Source organism: Xenopus laevis, chromosome 2L, assembly GCF_017654675.1.
Source record: "Xenopus laevis strain J_2021 chromosome 2L, Xenopus_laevis_v10.1, whole genome shotgun sequence".
NCBI lineage: Eukaryota > Metazoa > Chordata > Amphibia > Anura > Pipidae > Xenopus > Xenopus laevis.
In genome coordinates this window covers 134752109-134775342 of record NC_054373.1, presented here as the reverse complement: position 1 = coordinate 134775342, position 23234 = coordinate 134752109, and the positions used below count along the sequence as shown (strand labels likewise).

At 35.6% G+C, this 23234-nt stretch overlaps 1 protein-coding gene across 3 annotated transcripts in view; it reads right to left on the bottom strand.

Moving 5' to 3' along the window:
• The window catches only part of LOC108708507 (protocadherin-9), a 1160994-nt gene that overhangs the window by 247141 nt on the left and 890619 nt on the right, over positions 1-23234 (bottom strand). For 2 of the 3 annotated variants that reach the window (XM_041582452.1, XM_018247294.2), the window contains one exon: positions 13752-13953. In XM_041582452.1, the coding sequence (XP_041438386.1) occupies positions 13752-13953 (202 nt within the window). The remainder of the gene's footprint in view (positions 1-13751; positions 13954-23234) is intronic. The other variant, XM_041582453.1, reaches the window with a different exon arrangement.

Genomic DNA, 23234 nt, shown 5'->3' with positions numbered 1-23234 from the left:
AGTTCGAATTTCGAAGTAAATTTTTGGGTACTTTGACCATCGAATAGGCTATATTCGACCATTCGACTTTGATTCAAACAATTTGAAGTAAAAACCGTTCGACTATTCGACCATTTGATAATCAAAGTACTGTCTCTTTAAAAAAAGTTTGATTCATAATTCACCAAATTAAAGTGCAATGTTAGCCTATGGGGAGCACTTTTCTAATAAAATCGAATAAAAATCCTTCGATCGATCGCTAAATATCGTTCGAATATCGTTCAATCGATCGAATATGGTAAAAATCCCTCGACTTCGATATTCGAAGTCGAGGGATTTCAATTTGAGGGTCGAATTTCGAAGTTTTTTTTTACTTCGAAATTCAACCCTTAGTAAATCTGCCCCTCAGTCTACTAGAATATCATATATTGCTTCTGATAAAGATTAATTATAATCTTAGTTTGGATCAAGTGCAAGCAAGGGAACCCATGTTTCAAAATTTGGATTATTTGGATAAAATGCAGTCTATGGGAAATGGCCTTTCTGTAATTCAGAGCTTTCTAGATAACGGGTTTTCCGGATAACGGATACCATTCCTGTTTTTACATTTTTAGCACCTTAAAATGCTTCTTTCCCCTTCAACTTATTAAATCAAATAAAAACCTAAGGCAAAACTTAGTAAAGTCTTTAGCAATGTTCATTAGCAATTTCTTTGTCTATTTCCATCTCTTTGTCCATGAGATTAGTGAGAAAACATAAGTGTGCAGTCTCTTTTACTAGGACGGTGACACACATCAGGATTTAACACTAAAAAAATATAACCATTGATTCTCAATACATTCATTCCTCATTAGACTCTGCACAATCCAAAGATTTTCTTTGTGAAGACATAGTGAGCTTGGCGAGTAGGTGATTGTATGCGCAGCTGCTCTGTAAAATTGGGTTTCACTGAGATGCATCCTTATTATAAGTGTTTTAATATTGTAAATGTCTCCTTTGAGATGATTTAAGGTCTAATTAAAGGTGTTGCCGTCCATTGATTTCATTACATGCCTTCAAGTAGGAAAAGTTATTTATTTGTTGGAATATGTGCAGATGAATACTTGTTTATATACACATAAAATCACAATTATTTAGTAGCATTAAAACGCTTAAATAAGCAGATAAAAGCAGAGCCAGAACTAGGGGTAGGCAGAAGAGGTAGCTGCTTACTGCACAACAATAGGGAGGTTTCAATTCAGAAAAAAAAGATTGCATGATATGTTCCACCCAGCTGCACTAGGTAAGTCCAAGTTTCTGAAAGGGCAAACAGGAGTAGGAGTTTCTGAGGGATATACCGTGGGGTTTGCAAACTGAACGGTTGGTGTTGTGCTTAGTGCCAGGGCAGTAGGCGAAAAGGATCTTGAACACCATTACCTTTTGGCCCACGTCTGGATAAAAGATCTAACATATACCTGTATATACAGGATGTTCACGCTGGAGAAGAGGCGCTTAAGGGGTGATATGATGAATATGTATAAATATATAAGGGGATCATATAATAATCTCTCTAATGCTTTATTTACCAGTAGGTCTTTCCAGCTGACACAAGGTCACCCATTCCAATTAGAAGAAAAGAGGTTCCGCCTAAATATTCGGAAGAGGTTTTTACAGTGAGAGCTGTGAAGATGTGGAATTCTCTCCCTGAATCAGTTGTACAGGCTGATACATTAGATAGCTTTAAGAAGGGGTTGGGTAGCTTTTTAGCAAGTAAGGGAATACAGGGTTATGGAAGATAGCTCATAGTCCAAGTTGATCCAGGGACTAGTCCGATTGCCATTTTGGAGTCAGGAAGGAATTTTTCCCCCTCTAAGGCAAATTGGAGAGGCTTCAGATGGGTTTTTTTTGCCTTCCTCTGGATCAACTGGCAGATAGGTAGTTAATAAAAAAATAAAAAAAAAGGTTGAACTCGATGGACATGTGTCTTTTTTCAACCTTACTTACTATGTTACTATGTTACTATGTTACATATGGAGTGGCATAGAGTGCACGTCACTACAGAAACATCGTAAGTGATTAAGATAATACTTAGGAACCTATTTATTATACGCAACTTCAAAACTCTAATAGTAAAATCCCTGATCATACATGTTTGCAATATACAAACAAAGAAAATAATAGGTGTATATATATTATATATATATATATATATATATATCTATATATATATATATATATATATATATATATATATATATATATATATATATATATAAATTGATTCAACCATTTATGGACATACAAATCATACCAGCGATTTGTAAAAATGTGTACTTGCGACATGCAAAACTCCTAATCCCTAATAAATCGCTGATCATTTTTTTGTTCTGGGTACTAGGTACAGTATATTTAGCATATCAAAATACATTATTTTCTAACAGATGTTTTTCATTCCTAAAAATGTTTTTCATTCCTAAAAATGCCTTCTAGCATATCATAATAATTGTTATTATTGCAAAGCTGAATATACTGTAACTCTAGAAAAGAAGTAATACCCATTTCTTATATTTAGGGCATTATTTATCAAAGTCAGAATTTGGCTGATTATTTTATCAAAAAAGTCCGACCAAACTTGAATCCACAATTGGACCTTATTTATTACTAAAAAAAACTCACATTTTAATCAGATTGGGGAAAAAAAGAAAAATTCTAACGGAGTTTTTTCCTGAAAAGACCAGATTTTTGGTATTTTTGGGCTAATTTCAGTGCAGACCACAGAAACTTCCGAATAGGATTAGGACCTCTCCCATTGACTTATACACAAACTCGGTAGGTCTGAGATGCCAGATTTTCGGATTCAGACTTTTTGTAGAATGGGGCGTTAAAAAATCTTGAAAAATTTGTGGTTATTTATATTAAAAAAAACTAGAATTTTCAGAGTTTTTGGCATTCCAACTTTGATAAATAACCCCCTTAGAGTAGTATATGCAAATGTTACATTTGATAACCATAGTTAACAAGGCTTTTTATGGATTTTATTTTTCAATTGTGCCTTTTTTGTTATATATTTACCTTAGCACAATTCTTTAACATCTTATCTTAATAATGACCATGTTCAGTAAAATAACAGAAGCGCATTTCATTCACTATTGAACTAAAGTGTACTTTTTTAAACGGTTGAGAATAAAAACCTGCTTAATCTAGAGCACAGTATGAGGTGTGAGGTTCAATTCTACAAGCAAATCTTACTTAAAAATAAGTAAATTACCTCATGGCCATCTGTGAAAGAATCAACAAACATTGGAAGGGCATCAAGTTTCAATATCAGTAAATATTTCCAAAAAGCTTTACTATGGTAGATATTGTTGCAGAATGTATTTTGTATTTCACATCACACCTATAACTATAAATGTTCTATTAATAACTCCTATTTAGATATGTTTCTCCCATTGCAGAGAAAATGACTAGTAAATATGAGTATGAGAAAACGAGTATATAATATCCCATAGGCAGCAGAAGATGTTTTTGGTTGTGGGGGCAAGAAGACAAAGGATAGGCGTTGCACATAGTGAGCCACAGAAATTTTGGCCACTCCCATTTTTAGATCACACCCTTTAGACTCCATCCACTTTAAAGCATATTTTAACAGAATTTTAAGGAAAAATATTGTGGTGGGGGAAACATAGTTACATATTTAAATCGGGTTGGAAGTTCAACCCCTCCAAATGAAAACCCAGCATCCATACACACACCCCTCCATACTTTCACATAAATTCTATATACCCATACCTATACTAACTATAGAGTTTAGTATCACAATAGCCTTTGATATTATGTCTGTCCAAAAAATCATCCAAGCCATTCTTAAAGACATTAACTGAATCAGCCATCACATCACCCGGCAGTGCATTCCACAACCTCACTGTCCTGACTGTGAAGAACCCCCTACGTTGCTTCAAATGAAAGTTCATTTCTTCTAGTCTAAAGGGGTGGCCTCTGGTACGGTGATCCACTTTATGGGTAAAAAGGTCCCCTGTTATTTGTCTATAATGTCCTCTAATGTACTTGTAAAGTGTAATCATGTCCCCTCGCAAGTGCCTTTTTTCCAGAGAAAACAACCCCAACCTTGACAGTCTACCCTCATAATTTAAGTCTTCCACCCCTCTAAAATGTTTTGGACACATGTCAAAAAAGTCGCTTGTGTAACTGGTTCCCCATTTGTGTAAACAGACAAGCTTTTTTTTTTTGTTTTATCAACCAGCTGACCCCCCCTCTGATATTAAAGGTCCCATCCTTTCCTGGGTAATTTCTTTACTATCAACTTTCGGATTCTTTTACTGCTTGCTGGAATATTCTTTTCCATATCGATTTTAGCTTGCCTGATTTTTTGCATGATTGATTGGCATCCTTGTACCTTATAAATGATTCGGCTGTCCCAGCTAACTTGAACACCTTAAACACGTCTTTTCTTACCAACCTCAACACCAACGCTTGTATTGAACCAAAAAGGTTATATTTGCAGCGACGTTCCTTGCTTACAAGTGGAATATACTGACATGTTAATTTATTAAGCAGCATTTTAAAGACTTCCCATTTTTGGTCTGTGTTTAACCCTGTTAAAATCATTTTGACTTAATATGTTGCAGAGATGCCCTTATAAAGTGTGCACGTCTGAAATTTAGGGGCCGATTCACTAAGCTCGAGTGAAGGATTCGAATGAAAAAAATTCGAATTTCGAAGTATTTTTTGGGTACTTCGACCATCGAATTGGTTAAATTCGTTCGAATACGAACGAAATCGAACGAATCGAACGAAAAATCGTTCGACTATTCGACCATTCAATAGTCGAAGTACTTTCCCTTTAAAAAAAACTTCGACCCCCTACTTCGGCAGATAAAACCTACCGAAGTCAATGTTAGCCTATGGGGAAGGTCCCCATAGGTTTGCTAACCTTTTTTTGATCGAAGGATTTTCCTTCGATCGTTGGATTAAAATCCTTCGAATCGTTCGATTCGAAGGATTTAATCGTTCGAACGAAAAATCCTTCGATCGATCGAACGAACGTTTAGCGCTAAATCCTTCGACTTCGATATTCGAAGTCGAAGGATTTCAATTCGAGGGTCGAATTTCGAAGTATTTTTAACTTCGAAATTCGACCCTTAATGAATCTGCCCCTTAGTGTTTTAAGAGTCAAGAGTGAGTTTATTGTCATTTCATCCATATACGTTTGTACAGTACACAGTGAAACAAAACAACGTTCCTCTAGGACCATGGTGCTACACACAACATAGATGTACCGGTAACAGACAAAAAGTGAAAGTGCAAAAATATACAACTCCTGCAAGACAGGACAGCATAGTGCAGGGACAGGACAAGACAATGCACACTCAGCAGATGCAATATGTTAAGTAAATAATGCTAAATGTCAGACACGATGGGTGTATTATTGTGATTATGCCTGATGTTTAGCATTATTTATTAACATATTACATCTGCTGAGTGTGCACTGTTTTGTCCTGTCCCTGTATACTCCCTTATAGAATTGCCTCTGCAACAGAATCTCAAAGGAGACCATGTTCTGATCACTATTCCCTAAATGCTCACCCTCACAAATGCTAGAGATGAGTTCAGTATTATTAGTTATTACAAGGTCCATTTGCTCCAAGTCTGATAACCTAGAACAACAATTAATATTATTATAAGTAAACTAACAGATGGCCGGTCATTATATATGGATTATGAGACCTGGAGCAGGCTTCACTATGGTACATTTCATTTTGCACTGCCAAAAAGCAGAAACTGATGAAACATGGAAGTTGTATATCAGTTACTGTATATGGAATACTATGCCCATGGGTGTTAGGAGACTGTTGATTTGTAGTATGTTTTAGCAGCACTCACTGCCATAGATACAATGTGAATGTCCAGCACATTATACCAACAAAGAAATGGCAATGGCTTTTACCCCAAGAACATTGCTGTGCATGGCAGCAGACATTGGCACCCTAAGCACATTATATAGTTAGGGGTGCTGGCACTTCTGTCTGGGGGTATTGACATTTCCAGTAGAATTTACAGAGAGCTGTGAATGCTGATACTATATGCACATTAGCCATTGAGAAGAAATGGAATCTGGACCCAAGTACATTACCAAGTACATTAGGCAGTAGGGTACCCCAAGGACATTATCTACAGAGAGAAACAGTGGATAATAATCCCCCAATGACATACTGTATATAAAGAGATGTTCTGGCACTCCAAGCACTCTAAAGAACACTACACAGTAAGAAACATATGTACGTGTAGATCTGGAGAACTGCGTAACAATAGGAAGAAAAGCCATGCAGTGACTGCATTTGTAATGTGGAAAATGTAAATATCTCTCACTGCAAGGATGCATTTTCTGCTGGTTAAACAGCATGTTATATTATAAAGGGGCAGTTGTACAATTTCTATCCCATTGCACCAGCAATCAGGACATTAACGGTCCTTATTATATACTGACTAGACAGAGTTATTTAGGTAACATGGTAATTTAGAGTGGAAAAAAAAACCACATGCTTAACTTCAACATGGGTCAAACCGAAACCTGCCTGACTGCTAGTTGGACCAGTGAAGGACAAAAACCTTCCTGAAGCCTCTCCAATTCGCCTCAAGTGGGGAAATAATTCCTTCCTGACCCCAAGATGGCAATTGGACCAGTCCCTGGATTAATTTGTACTATGAGCTATTTTCAGTATTCCTGTATTCCCTCACTTGTCTAAGAGCAATCCACTTGCCTAAAAGCAATCCAACCCTTCGTGAAGCTTATACTATGCATGTATGCATGTTATACCTTGTTATCCAATTGCCTCTTCTCCATTGTATTCCCTTCTTGCTCAATCTTTGCTCGAGTTTTTTACTCATTTACTAGTGATGGGTGAATCTGACCCTTTTTTGGTTAACCGAAAATTTGCGAAACAGAAAAAATTTGCCATAACGCATTGAATTGTATGGCCAACAAAACTTGCCGAAAATGTTCTCTTAATCACTATTGTTCACTTTACTTTAAAGGATTACTTCTAATAATTCATATTTTGTTCTTGTTCCTATCCCTCAGTGGTTCTTCTCTGTCCACCTCCTCTACATGTTTCCTCTTCTTCTGTCCACTACTTTCCATCTATATCTATAAAATTATCAACTGGTACCATACATCTGCCCTGCCCAAACTGTAATAGATGTGGAGAAACACCAGCTATGCTTTCCAATATATTTTGGATATGCTCCAAAAGCATTGCCTTGCAGTAAAAAGTAGTGGATTGATCACAAAGAGTATCATTAACATATTTTTAAGGCATTCTGTTCAAGGATCTGGGAAAAGAACATGAGCAATTCGAAATTTCGTACAAACAGGAAGAGGATGTCTTAAAGCTTTGTATTGGAAAACTATCTCAACCCATCGTCAGAGGAATTAATTAATACAATTGAAGAGGAGAATAGGATGGAAAATTTAACTGACCTCTCTCATGTAAATTCAACGGCAGCCCTCAAAGACTGATATTTAGTTAATGCACAATGTTAATTTGTGACACTTATGATCACATGGGCAGAGACAGGGAGCTGAACCAACTTCAGATAAAGTATGTTTAGGGACAAAATGAGAAGGATTCATTTTACAGGTTAGCTAGACAGCTGAATCCACAGCCCACTATTGCGTGACTTGGTTTCTATTTTTAATTTGGAAAGTAGAAGATAAAAATACAATTAAAAAAAGAAATGTCTTGATGCTTCAAAGGAGTGAATGAAAATAAATGTATATACTGTATGATATCTGTGATCAGCTTTGCCAGGCTTAGGGCCAGTGACTACAACATTTTGCCTTACTCTCCTTTGGTCGCAAAGGAAAAAGATGGGTTAGGTGGTTGGTGAATGATGGTACGTGACTTGTGACTTTCTATGTTCTTTTGATTTATTAATAATAATAATAATAATATAAATAATAATACTATAGTGATCAACACAAAACATTGCAAGGTACACTGTAATTATTAGCTGCTAATTATCTGCTCAGTGTAATTATATCTCATAATGGTGCTCCATCTCTATGGATTTAATGATGGTTTAGAATTCTGTAAATCACAAAAACCCCAGTGCAGGCTATTTATGAACATTCTGCTCTGCTCCATGTGTATCATCATTTATTAAAACAAAACAGAATTGTAATATGTAATCAAGATGACATATCAGCAGCAATAAAAATAAATAATGAATATCTAAAACACCACAGCACATACCAATTAGTAGAATACTATTTAAATGTCAGATCAATTAAGAATAAAGGATAATAAAACTCCAAACCCAAGTTAAATGAAAAACAAGGGTAAAGCTTCTCTAAGGGATATCCCTCTCAAGTTAGAAAATGACAACTTTTAAAGCAGAAGTTGTTTTCTAAATATGTGCAGTGTATTGCATTTTGTATGGTGAATGGGGATATAATAGATTAAGGTGCAGATTTAACAAAATGTGAATTTAGAGCTTAATAGATAGAAATTCACCCACATTCTATACATTTCTATGGGACTTTTAGAATAGTATTTATCAATGGGTGAAAGTTATAAATATGGTTCAAAAAATCCCATAGGAATGAATAGAATTTATTGAATAGAATGGGTGAGTTTTTATTAATTGATCTCTAAACATTTTTTGAGAAAAAACTGCCCCTAAAAGTGTGTAAGTTATCATTTGAAAGATAAAGAGTCTAAAGGAGTGTGGAAAAAAAGTCAAGATAAAGAGTGCAGCTCTGGCAAAGATGTGAATGCACTTAAATAAAGATGTAGTAGTGAAGAATAAAGCAGTGGATCATTAGAAGAGTGTTTTGTGAATTCTTGAAAATAGTTTAACAGATATTGGTTCCCCCAAAGTTGTGAAATGCCATTAATATCAGAATCAGAATGGCAGGGAAAGTCAGTTTAGAAACTGTAGAGAGTGGTTAATGAGTTGTATGAGGCACCACTTAGCGGTGACAGTCTGTGGAGGGAAAGGTCATTTAGCAGAGGGTTATAATGGTCAATAAGTCACACGATGAAAGAGCAAATTAAATTTTGGTGCCATTCCACATGATGAATGGTGATATTTTAGAAATTGTCTATAGGTGAAAGTAACGTGTGAAGGAGGGAAGGAGAGGAATTAAAGAAAATGCTCTGGGTTCGGAAGACAGGGTGATAAAAGATTAATGGCCAAAGCTTTTAAGATTTTCAGAACAATGCATCCTGTACGTGTCCTACAGCCAGCAGTGTTTATAAGATACAATTTCTCTCATACGAAAGATGGCTGCTGCATTGCATAATGGAAGCCTGCGGGTCTCATTGATAAATACTCCAGACATATGCACCCCCTTCATGCTCATTCAGATAGTAATTGCATCTAGGGCATGCCTGCATTCTGAACTTTGATTAATCTGGCACAAATGATGTCCAAATAATGGAGGGGCAAGGTGGGGATAAAGGATTCCTAAGTCCATTCCACTGCCCAACCCACTGAATACAGTGCAACAGGATACAGACAGCTCTGTATTCATGGCAAAAGCACAGGTTTTTGTGCTGCATTCTTGAGGACAAAACCCTTCACTTTGCCCTTACTGCGAAAAGTGCAGTGCACTATACTTAAATAAGCCTTGTTGTCTTTAGACCAGCTGCATTTCTAATTAATAGACCTTCAAACCCTATGATAATATACTATGCAATACATATTAATAGACCTACAAACCATATGATGATCCACTACGCAATACGTATTATTAAGGGGCCGATTCACTAACTTCGAGTGAAGGATTCAAAGTAAAAAAACTTCGAATTCCGAAGTGTTTTTTGGGCTACTTCGACCATTGAATGGGCTACTTCGACCCTCGACTACGACTACGACTTCGAATCGAAGGATTCAAACTAAAAATCGTTCCACTATTCGACTATTCGATAGTCAAAGTACTGTCTCTTTAAAAAAAAAATTCGACCCCCTAGTTCGCCATCTAAAAGCTACCGAACTCAATGGTAGGTCCCCATAGGCTTTCCTAAGTTTTTTTGATTGAAGGATATTCCGTCGATCGTTGAATTAAAATCCTTCGAATCGTTCGATTTGAAGGATTTTATCGTTCGATCGAAGGAATAATCCTTCGATCGTTCTATCACACTATTTGGGCTAAAATCCTTCGACTTCGATATTCGAAGTCGAAGGATTTTAATTCCAAGTCGAATATCGAGGGTTAATTAACCCTCGATATTCGACCCTTTGTGAATCGGCCCCTAAATATTGATGGTGATTGAATAGAAGATAAATTATTTTTATCTCATTTTCTGACAGGATCTCTATGATACCATATCAAAACACAATGTATTCATTTATTTTCTATTCTGCCCAACACAGATAGGCTCTTATAATACAATGATTGTTGAGTATTGTATTTTGGCATTCCTTGGATCTAATTCAGTCATTTTATATAGTACTCAGCTGAGGTAAAGCATATTGATATGGCACATAAGTCATACAGTAACAAAACAGAGCAGAGAAATCAAAGCATTCATATCATAGCAGCAATTCTTTGTCAAAAGTGTTGTCAACCTTGGAAAAATCATTAATAAGGCTATAGTACATTTGCCATTTTGTGTATGTTTGGATGCACGGGTACTTCTATCTTATAAGAGCACAGCACACACATACATCTTTCAGAAGTTCTCCTTTCAAAGAATTTATTTTCTATAACATGTTTGGCACAAAGTGTCTTCTAAAATAGGAGAAAGAAACTAAGACGTGGGACAAACATTTACTGCTAAAAATAAATATCTTTGAAAATGTAATAATATTGGCTAAAATGAAAGAAGCATGTTGCATTATGTAGTTTACACCTTTTTGTGGGGGAAAAAAGGCAATTACTCTTTTGTAAAATGTTAGGGTACAAAATGTTTGTATAGGACTCTACACACTTATTACCATAATTTGCCTAGAAAATGTAAGTGGGTTTAAATATTGCGAATATAAATAAAACAAAATGAAGAAACCAAAAGGTCAGTTTCTATCTGTGTTGGAGCTGAGAGATTTAGCAGAAAGAATAGACAGGGGATACATTCATTCATGCACTGAAATGAGTTCTGCACAAAATCTGATCACTGTGACACATTTATGCATACTGCTTTGTTATTTGTTGCAAAAATGTGGGGAAACATGCTTTTTCACAATGTTGATGCTTTTTCCCACTAGAATAAATACAACTGTGTCTGCAATTTGTTAGGGTCTTGGTTGTGTTTCAAATCGGACATGATCAAAATGACAAATATTAAATACTCAAATTATGTAAATCTAATATCAAGATCCAATGTTTTGTTTCTCTTCATGTCTAACTCACATTTTCTGCAGAAACAGCAATGACAGTCAATTTGTTGGTCTACTTAGTAATAAAGGTCTGTGAAACCCCAATTCCCCACCACTGACAAATATTATCTAGAATATTATATAGGATCCACTATATGATAATATAATTATGTATAATAGTATAATGCTGGACCAAATTGGGGGGATATTTTACTTTTTGGGAACGAGCAATCTTTATTGAAGTTCTGTGTGAATTTTCTAATCATGCAGGATTTTGTGCCAAAAAAATCTTCAGAAGTTTTTTTAATGAAGACAAATGTCCTCATCTTAAATGGGCCCCTTAGTGTAAAGAGACCACAGCAATTTGAACTCAGCTGTTTATGGAGGGAAAATACATAATATTTATGTTTTGGATTTGGGATATATTTAAAATTAAACTTTTTATTAAGAGACAGATTTCTTAACATTTGAATTCAAATATGTGCCCATAATTGAGGCATTTGGGGAGATTTAGGATTTATGCATTGTAGTACATAAACATGGTAAGATAGTTCCATTTTAAATATACTTTTTTAAACATTTTTTTCCATGTTACAGCTACAATTCCCTATACAAATGTAGGATTTTAATTAAAATCACAATATTAAAGATACAAAATGTATACTTACTTGATAAGAAGCCACGATTACTAGACTTCGCTACATTTTATCCATGGATTTTAAAAAATGTTAATTGCATTTTACTTGTAAATCATACAACTTTTTAAATTCTAAGATGCTAAAAAGCAAATCAAATATCAAACGACAAGAATTTAGAGGAAAGTAGTAAAACATCTCATATTTTAATGTATGAAATAATAAACTACCCAGAAGTATTTTCCCCAATGAATTTTCTCCTTGCAAAAGTGAAAGTGTATGCGAATGGCTGCATGATCAGCAGTGTTATATCTAGACTATTATATATTTACAGGTCCCCTAGACTTAGATATTAATGTAAAATGTTGACTAATTACCAGTTTTGTAAGAACTGGGCATTTACAAAGGACCTACATGTAAAGAAATTAAATTACAATCAGCACAAAAAATTACAAGTAACATGTATTATCAAAAAGATGCCGACTACCTCAAAAGTGATCTTTTCATAAAATATTAATCATTTGCATTTCATAAAGTCCAACACTTACAGGGTTATTTATTAAACCTCAAATTTATCTGGTCTGGCTTTTTGGAATTTTTGTGGAAAAAAATCTCTAATTGTTTAAGATTTATTATAAGCAAATGCTGCAAAAAGCCTGAATCTGAAAATCTGCCATCTCAGACAGTTATCTTGGTTTGCATTGAGTTTACCCCAAAAATCTGAATATTCTGGGTTTTTGGGCAAACACCCCAAAAAATTCAGGAAAAAGTCAGCTGGTTCGGGTTTTCATTCAATTTTATCAGGTTTTTTCCCGGTCCGATTGAATTGAGGTTTTTTTATTAATAAATAAGCTAAAATTGGGCATGGGCATTTGTTCATGTTTTTTTTTTTTTTTTTAATAAAATAGAAGATAATTTCAGATTTTAGTAAATAACACCCTTAAACAACAAGGGGCAGATTCACTAAGGGTCGAATTTCAAAGTTAAAAATACTTCGAAATTCGACCCTCGAATTGAAATCCTTCGACTTCGAATATCGAAGTCGAAGGATTTAGCGCTAAACGTTCGATCGAACGATCAAAGGATTTTTCGTTCGATCGAACGATTAAATCCTTCGAATCGAACGATTCGAAGGATTTTAATCAAACGATCGAATGAATATCCTTCGATCAAAAAAAGTTTAGCAAGCCTATGGGGACCTTCCCCATAGGCTAACATTGACTTCGGTAGGTTTTATCTGCCGAAGTACGATTAAATCCTTCGAATCGAACAATTCGAAGGATTTTAATCAAACGATCGAATGAATATCCTTCGATCAAAAAAAGTTTAGCAAGCCTATGGGGACCTTCCCCATAGGCTAACATTGACTTCGGTAGGTTTTATCTGCCGAAGTAGGGGGTCGAAGTTTTTTTTAAAGGGAAAGTACTTCGACTATCGAATGGTCGAATAGTCGAACGATTTTTACTTCGAATTGTTCGATTTCGTTCGAATTCGAACGAATTTAACCAATTCGATGGTCGAAGTACCCAAAAAATACTTCGAAATTCGATTTTTTTTCATTCGAATCCTTCACTCGAAGTTAGTGAATCTGCCCCCAAATTAGATAAATCAAATGAAATAATGCATACAGTTTGAGAGGGGGGGGCACATGTACAGTAAACATTCCTATTCCTATAGAGTAGTACCACACAACAATCGATCAGAATTATACTTTCATTACTCCTACTGCAGACCAACTTAATAGCAGATAATACAAACAAACAAAGCCTTTTGTGATTTATTTGATCAAATCTGAAAGAAATTATGAATTTGACTCACCAGAGTTGGGGTCAGAGTTACCATCTGCTTCAGTCCTCTTGTCCGGGGAAGCTTGGTCATAGAATTCATCCTGTGGCTGAACCAGAGGAAGAGGATGTGAGATCAGAGTTCCGCTACCCACAGGATCATGGTCTCCTAAACCACTGTCACTGCAGCTTTCTTGGGAACCATCAGGGAGGTGAAATGTAACACGGCGCTGGGACTACAAAGAAGGGCAAAGTAGGATACACTTGTTATTACTCTTCACCCTTCATCCTATATTTTTCTTTATATAACTACTGAAGTAACAGTAATTGAGTACAGAATTTGTTTTCCATATCTCATGTCTTACTATTTTTTATCCTTTTTACTTATCTATTTATTTTGGTGTTATTTAATTCATTGCCTTCTTATTCCCTTCACAGTTAATTTATCTTATCTCTCCAACTGGTAAAACTAATTTCTAATCTTACCTCCCATCCACCCCATACATATTTGATATATCATGAATTACTAAAGATTGGGCACGTCTTGACAAATGATATGTTTAGTTGATTTTATAAGTAAAAAGTAGTTCATAACTTCTGCAGAAATCAGTGTGTTAAAAATAATGCACTTGCAAATGTTAATTCAGTGTTACATTTGACTTCTCAAACTTTTAAAACACAGGAACAAAAAAAATGTAATAAGGAAATTTGCAAAACTTTGAAAACCTTTCCACTTGTCCAGCGAAAGCACTGCAAATCAGCACCACATAGGATTCCTTTTATAAATGGGTGTACATGCTACTGTTTTCACTCCATAACACCAAAATTATGGACAGCACTCTAGAGAAACATTATAATATAATTAAAATGTCTTAATTTGCATTATTGGCACAAAACACAATGTTGATATTGTCCAGTGAAGAACACTGTTTGGAAGGTTCCTGATCATAATTACCTTATTATGCCTTAATAGCCTTTAGGAGTTTTAACCTGTTGACATTTTAACTGAGTGAGGATCTTGCTAAATGCTATCTTCAAAGCTATAAAAAGACTGAAAAATTCTACAATCTCACAATGTTCACTGTCCATAATGTCATCAATCAATGACCTGTTGACAAACATCAGTATCTGAGGTACTGTATGCAAAACAGCAACTAGACAAGTAATTTGTCTCAGCCTTTTGGAAACAAGAGGCTGATGAAGTAAAAATATAGCATTTTTTGGCACAATCACCAAACATTTGTCTGGAGAAAAAAGAGCAGTCTTTGATTCAAAAACACCACCAAATTTTAGTCATTGGGGTGGATCCAATATGTTTTGGGATTGTGAGGCAGTCAGTGGCACAGGAAACATGGTGCATACAGAGAGATGAATGGATTCCAATAAATATGAACACATTCTGGATGTCAATATGATAAGCCAATAAGCTGAAGTTGAAAAAGAGAAAGCTCCTACAAGAAGACAATGATCCTAACATACTTCCAAAGTCACCATGAGCTGCTTGAAGAAAAGTAAGTTGAAGGTACTGGTCACTAACAAAATTAACTACATTTAAATAATCTAGTGGTTTGAATAAAATAGTAGAAGAAAAATATAAGTAAATCTACACAAAAAGATAAGAAATACAAAGTTTTTAGTTTTACAGAAAATAGCTGACAGGGTCAGTGACCCCACTAGAAATCTGGAAAAAGGAAGAAGAGGAAAATTCAAAAAAAGAAAGGGGTTGTTCACCTTTGAGATAACTTTTAGTATGATGTAGAGAGTGATATTCTGAGACAATTTGCAATTGTTTTTCATTTTTTATTATTGAAGGTTTTTGAGTTATTTAGCTTTTTATTCAGCAGCTCTTCCATTTGCATCTTAAGCATTCTGGTAACTAGGGTCCAGATTACCCTAGCAACCATGCATTGATTTGAATAAGAGACTGGAATATGAATAGGAGAGGGCCTGAATAGAAGTATCAGTATTAAAAAGTAACAATAAAAATACATTTGTAGACTTACAGAGCATTTGTTTTTTTAAAAGGGTGTCAGTGATGCTCGTTTGAAAGCTGCAAAGAGTCAGAAGAAAAAGGCAAATAACTATAAAACTATAAAAAATAAATAATGAAAAGGAATTGAAAAGTTGCTTAGAATTGGCCATTCGATAACATAATAAAAGTTACCTTAAAGGTGAACTACCCCTTTAAGGCCAAATAAAAAGTTGCCATAATTGGACACACCCATGATTCAACTTCTAAAGTTTTCAGTAACAGAGGTACATATATTGGGGATATCAGAAGACTTGCTTTTGTGTGGGATTGCATTCTAAACATTATTTTTATGAACACAAAAGTGATATGTGATTTTATATATTAATTGTATTAATAAAACTGTACCTTATATTTTATCCAAACTAAGATAAAATTAATTCTTATTGGAAGCCAAACCAGCCTATTTGGTTTATTTAATGGTTACATGCTTTTCTAGTAGACTTACAGACTTAACAGAAAGATCTGTTATCCAGAAAACCCCAGGTCCTGAGCATTCTGGATAACAGGTCCCATACCTGTATATTTCAAATTATATTTTTATTTTAAAAAAAATAATTCAGCAATCAAAATGAGTAAATCTGAACAAAAATAAGGAAAAAGATCTCACAATAAAATTTACTAACCAAAAGTCGAATAACATTCATGAAACTATTTTGCACTGCTGGGTAAATGTATAACTAGATAAGTAAATTGAAAAGCAAGGGATATGACTTTAGTGCCTGAAAGTGAATTCAAGGTGTATTGAGATGATTAAAAAATGAAAGAAAAGAGGAAACAAATACAAAACCTGCCAGCTGGTGCAAAATTAATTCCGCTTTGGTTCACTTTAATTACTGGCATTTGATACATTTCTGCAAGCAAAAAACATAACCTTAAAAATATGGAGCAAATGTCAATTAATTCCGCTAGAGTATTTCTAAAGAATATTGACCTGTGAATGTTCTGACAGTAACGGGGTCATTTATATGTTTGACGAGCTTGACATAGAATCCAACCTAATTAATTTTTCTCTTTGTTGGTGTTTGGTATCTAAAATGGCTTGCCAGGCTGCATTGCTGCGGTGATAATACTGTATGCATCTGCTATTTTGTTCACATTTAAAAATCTTTATTATTCATACAAAGAATAAACTAGTGTTAGTTTGTTGCTGAGCAGTTTCTCTTGCATATGCCCAATAATATGTATTAAATGCACTAATCTAATATAGTAATATGCAATACAATATTTTATAAGCAAAATTAATGCAAATAACCTAAATACAGTATTATATTGGGCAGGCAAAATCTCCACTAAAAATACAAAAGGAATTCACTACATATGCACTGTGAGCATGCTTATCCTGCGTGTATACCTGAGCTTCAGTGATGAGCAATTTTTTTTTCACCAGCCATGAATTTGCGTTGAAATTCCACATTTCTCCATATGCAATTTTTTTTCCACAAACTTGCAGCAAAAATTTGCTGCTACAAAAAATTTGCAGAGACAAAAATGTCGCAATAAGAAAAAAACCCCATTGACTTTAATGCGTTTGGACAAAAAAGTCGCCATAAGAAAAAATACCCTTGAATTTAATGCATTTGGACAGAGACAAAAAAGTTGCCACAAGGAAAAACTCCCATTGACTGTAATGCTTTTTTCTCGTGTAAAAAATTTCATGCGTAAAAAAAATGTATTGCCCGTTGACTTTAATTAATTTCGCAAATTTCTTGCCCATCACTTCTGAGCTTTTATAGCACTTTGAGTATTAACGAGTTGCTGCAGTTCTAGTTCAGAACATTCATCTTTTGAATGGTTTTACTGTGCATCTGTGTGTACTTTGTTAGATTACACTATGCACACTTGTATAAGGGCTCTTACACATGAGCGTTTTTACCTGCGCTCCCCTGCGTTCCGTTTTTCAGCGTTCAGCCGCAGGGGAGCGCAGGAATAGACGCATTTAATTATTTCAAATGGGGCTGTACTCACACAGGCACATGTAGGCGCCGAACACAGGAAAAATGCAGCATGCTGCGTCTCAACCTGCGTTCGGCGCCTACATGCGCCTGTGTGAGTATAGCCCCATTTGAAATAATTAAATGCGTCTATTCCTGCGCTCCCCTGCGGCTGAACGCCGAAAAACGGAACGCAGGGGAGCACAGGTAAAAACGCACATGTGTAAGAGCCCTTAAGACAGGTTCAGACTGGCTTGCCATAATATCATAAAAATCTCACTTTAGGGGGCCGATTCACTAACTTCGAGTGAAGGATTCGAAGTAAAAAAACTTCGAATTTCGAAGTGTTTTTTGGGCTACTTCGACCATCGAATGGGCTACTTCGACTATGACTACGACTTCGAATTGAAGGATTCGAACTAAAAATCGTTCGACTATTCGACCATTCGATAGTCAAAGTACTGTCTCTTTAAAAAAACTTCGACCCCCTAGTTTGCCATCAAAAAGCTACCGAACTCAATATTAGCCTATGGGGAAGGTCCCCATAGGCTTTCCTACGTTTTTTTGATCGAAGGATATTCCTTCAATCATTGGATTAAAATCCTTCGAATTGAACGATTCAAAGGATTTAATTGTTCGATCGAAGGAATAATCCTTTGATCGTTCGATCGTACTATCTGCGCTAAATCCTTCGACTTCAATATTCGAAGTCGAAGGATTTTAATTCCCAGTCGAATATCGAGGGTTAATTAACCCTCGATATTCGACCCTTAGTGAATCGGCCCCCAAGTAATTTCCCATTAAATCTCCAATTTTTACCAGTCATTTCACACCACAAATTATAAACAGAAAAAAATAATGGGACGCTTAATTCTTTAGTGGGTTTGAAATACCTAGTAATTTAAAGGTTAATGTAACATTAATTAACATTATAGGCTTTTTTACTGTAGTGTATAGTAAAGGTCACCAGATCACTTGAAAATCCTGGGATAACGCTAATACATGCATGTTGCATTGATGGCATTTATATTAAATTGGGATTAGTGCAGCCATTCTAGCTGTGCTTTCTAGATGTATCCCTGAATGTTTCATTGATCTAGTAACCCTACCCCAAGTACAATTCTAGAGACCTAAGGAGTGTACAACCGCAGAACTTTGGGCCCATGAACAGAGCAAAATGCAGAGCTTATAATTGGGAGGTACTGCACATATGAAATCAAAGGGAGTCATTAAAGCTTATTAAGAATGTGGGTGTCCACATACAGTATTCATGGTTATATGTGGGTAAACAACTACCTTTCCCGCCATTACAGAAGCAATACATTTAAGACATTGTTTTTGCTTGGTTTTCTAGGGATAGATAGATACAGACAGAAAGATAGATAGAGAGATAGATATAGATAGATAGATAGATAGATAGATAGATAGATAGATAATATCATACACAGTAAAAAAAATATAATTTCTGATGCCCTCTTATTTATTATCATCTTTCTTATTAATATACAGTCCTGCATTTTCACTAGAAGAGAAAAAATAATAAATTTCGATAGCATTTGTTTCATACAGTATCTAATATGTTACACTGTCACCAAGGCCAAAACTTAACAAATGAGTCAGTGGTTTTAGATGAATCACAACTGCCATCGTTCACATGCCAAGTCTGATGCAATTCAGCAGTTCTAAGAATATTATCTTAAACTACAGCCAAAGAACTATTCGCATTTGAAGTACATATTTTTTCTGTAACTAATCGTGGTCAATGAATGAATCACGTTTGCCAAACTTAAAAAAAGGGTTTTTTTTTTCAAAAAAAATATAGTATAGAAATTGCATACTGTGGCAATTTACTTACCTGTCACTATGCCCAGTTGAGGATAAATGACATATTCCCAACAGAAGGCGGAAAAACTGTCTTGCACCATTGAGCTCATCATTATGATAGCTATATGCACTGATTAAGTTAATATTGTGATTATTTCATGGCATAGAAAACAGCATTGACTGGTAAGTAAATGACTGCCAAAATATTCACTGCAAGAATAATGTCTTTGCTCTATTGACCTGATTCTCCCAATATGCTAATATATTTTTTAAACAATTTTACTATTTGTCAATTATATGTTTAAGTTAGGTTTTTTGAAATATGAAGACTTCATTTTAATAAATAATAAAAAAAATAGTAATCACATTCTTGGACTTCTGGAACTTTCGTGGTATATGGGCTTTAAAATGGCCTGGACCTTTATTATTATAACATTTCTTTACTAGAATAACACTCATGGTGCTCTTCTAACAACCCCATAATTATCATTCATGTCTATACTAAAATGCTTAATTCCTGTTATTTATTCGAATTTTTACTTCGATCCTTGATAAATCTGCACCTAACTGTAACAGGAAGAATTGGGGGAGTAAATCTTCCATTAATTGGCTTATGTAACATATATGTGTGTGCCCTTGGTATGTTTGTGTGCACAGTGGGTCTATTTAGGGGTCTATTTAGGATTACCGAACGGCACATGCTACTAAAAAAGTATATTTTTGTGAAAATGGTTTATTTAAATGAGGCAAGGTTTTACATACAGTATGAGATATGAGTTTTCCTTTAAAGGCATGATCCTTCGGATCAAGTCTGCAAATTAACATAAAATGCATTCTGTCTATACATCAGTGTCATGGGCTATTCCTATTTATTCTGTTTGTATATTATGGGGGTTATTTACTAAACTCGAAATCACGAAAAATAAGTGATTTTTTCTTATAAAATCAGACTTTTTTTTCCGGGAATTTATTAAACCCAGAGGATGGAAAAGTCAGAATCTGAAAATTAGGCATCTCAGACCTGTCGAGGTTGCATATAAGTCAATGGGAGAAGTTCCAATGATTTTTTGATGTGCGCTGGGTTTTTGCCAATACCCCTGACTTTTCGGGCGAAAAATCCGGAAAAATTGTGAAAATCAGATGCAAGATCCGAGAAAAATCGTGAAAATGGGATTATTCACGATTTTTTCCCGCAACAATTTTTTTTTTGGGAAAGTGTATTAATAAATAATCCCAAAAAAACGGATTTGGTCTGAGTTTTTTTCAGAAAAAATTTAGATAAATTTGAACTTTGATAAATAACCTCCTACGAGTGAGGTCCACTGTCATGTTTTTCAAACTATATAGGATTCATCTTTAATTTGGCTAGTAATCATAGTATATCCCTTTAAGGGCACTGTCATATAGTGACATAGTAAGTTAGGCTGGAAAAAAGACACATGTCCATCAAGTTCAACTTTTTTTAACCTGCCTAACTCCTAGTTGATCCAGAAGAAGGCAATAAACCCCATCTGAAGGCTCTCCAATTTGACTCAGTGGGGGAAAAATCCTTCCTGAATCCTGACTCCAAAATGGGAGTCAGACTAGTATCTGGATCAACTTGTACTAACAATGTATTCCCTCACTTGCTGAAAAGCCATCCAACCCCTTTTTAAAGCTATCTAATGTATCAGCCTGTACAACTGATTCAGGGAGAGAATTCCACATCTTCACGGCTCTCACTGTAAAAAAAAACCCTTTAGAATATTTAGCCGGAACCTTTTTTATTCTAATGAGAATGGGTGACCTACTGGTAAATAAAGCATTAGAGAGATTCTTATATGATCCCCTTATATATTTATACATAATTATCATATCACCTGTTAAGCGCCTCTTCTCCAGTAGGGATGTAGCGAACCGCCGATAATGTGTTCGCGAACGCCGTTCGCGAACACCGGCAAAAAATGCGAACAGTTCGCGAACAGTTCGCGAACTTCAAACATCCGAAAATCGTTCGATTCGAACGATCGAAGGATTTTAATCGCTCGATCGAACGATTTTCGTTCGAATCGAACGATCGAAGCCATTCGATCGAATGATTTCATTCAATCCAATGCCTTCGATCATTCGATTCGAACGAAAATCCTTCGATTTTAGCGATCGAATGGTCGAATGGTCGAACGATTTTGACGCGAACGCCTATTGGCGAACGTCGCGCGACGTTCACGAACTTGCGGCGGACGCGAACAGCCGATGTTCGCGCGAACAAGTTCGCCGGCGAACAGTCCGCGACATCCCTATTCTCCAGCCAATTTGGCCAGTCTTTCCTCATAGCTAAGATTTTCCATAACTTTTGCTAGCTTAGTTGCCTTTCTCTGTACCCTCTCTAATACAATCATGTCCTGTTTGAGCACTGGAGGCTAAAACTGTATGGCATATTCTAGATGGGGCTCTATAAAGTGGAAGAATTACCCCTCCTCCTGAGAATCTATGCCCCTTTTAATGCAGCTCAAGACCTTATTTGCCCTTGATGCTGCTGACTGGCATTGATTGCAAAAGCCAAGTTATCATCTACAAGGACTCCAAGGTCATTTTCCATAATTGATTTGCCTAGTGCAGTCCAATTAAGGGTATAAGTGTCTTGGATATTTATACATTCCAGGTGCTGACTTTACATTTATCAACATTGAATCTCATTTGCCACTTAGCTGCCCAGATTGCCAGTTTGTCAAGATCATGTTGCAAGGATCACACATCCTGGATCGAATTAATTGGGATGGATAGTTTTGTGTCATCTGCAGACACTGATACATTACTTACAATACCCTTCACTATATCATTAATGAACAAGGTAAATAAATGTGGACCCAAAACTGAGCCCTGAGGGACCCCATTAAGAACCTTACTCCAGCAGAGAATATACCACTACAACCACCCTCTGTACCCAATCCTATAGCCAGTTTCCTATCCATGTGCAAACGACTTCATTAAGCAACAGCCAGACCTTTAGAAAGCAGTCGTTTGTGGGGCACAGTATCAAATGCTTTGTCTACTGCCCCTTGTGTCATTTTGTCTGATGAATTAGCCCCATCTCCTGATACAGCCCATAATGCAGACTAGAACAAATGGATAAAACGGAGTTCCATTTTAGAAAGGGGAAGAGAATGGAAAGACATGGATACATTAGGAAGTATGTCCCAAGAGAGGTGTGTAGGTGGACATAGGATAGGGAAGAAAATGGGACAAAGGGTCCTGAAACCGATCTTGGCAAGTTTAACCCATTTAAGGAAAATTAATCATCTTTCAATACTGTAGGCCCAATGCCCAACATTCCTCTCAATAATGCCCTTTGCATTCTTATGGAACCTCAGTCCAACTCTAAGATTAAGCAGCATAACAGCCATCTGAGGAATGGCTACACATGGACTGCCAGATGGACACTTTAGATAAATCCTGCCAGTTAATGGTGCTGTTATGTTCCTATGCTTAAAATGGTACCAGCATCTTGTATTAATTACCAAATGAAATTACTTGAGAATAGTGATGGGCAAAAGTATTCACCAGGCATGGATTTGTGGGGAATTTCCGCACTTCACCACCTGGGATTTTTATGAAACTGCTGCAAAAATTTGCATTGGAAAAACTTGCTGCGACAAAAAAGTTGTACTCGTATACAAAATTTTTATGCCCATTGACTTTAATGCATTTGGACAAAAGAGTCCCACGAGTGTAACATTTATTGTGTGCATAA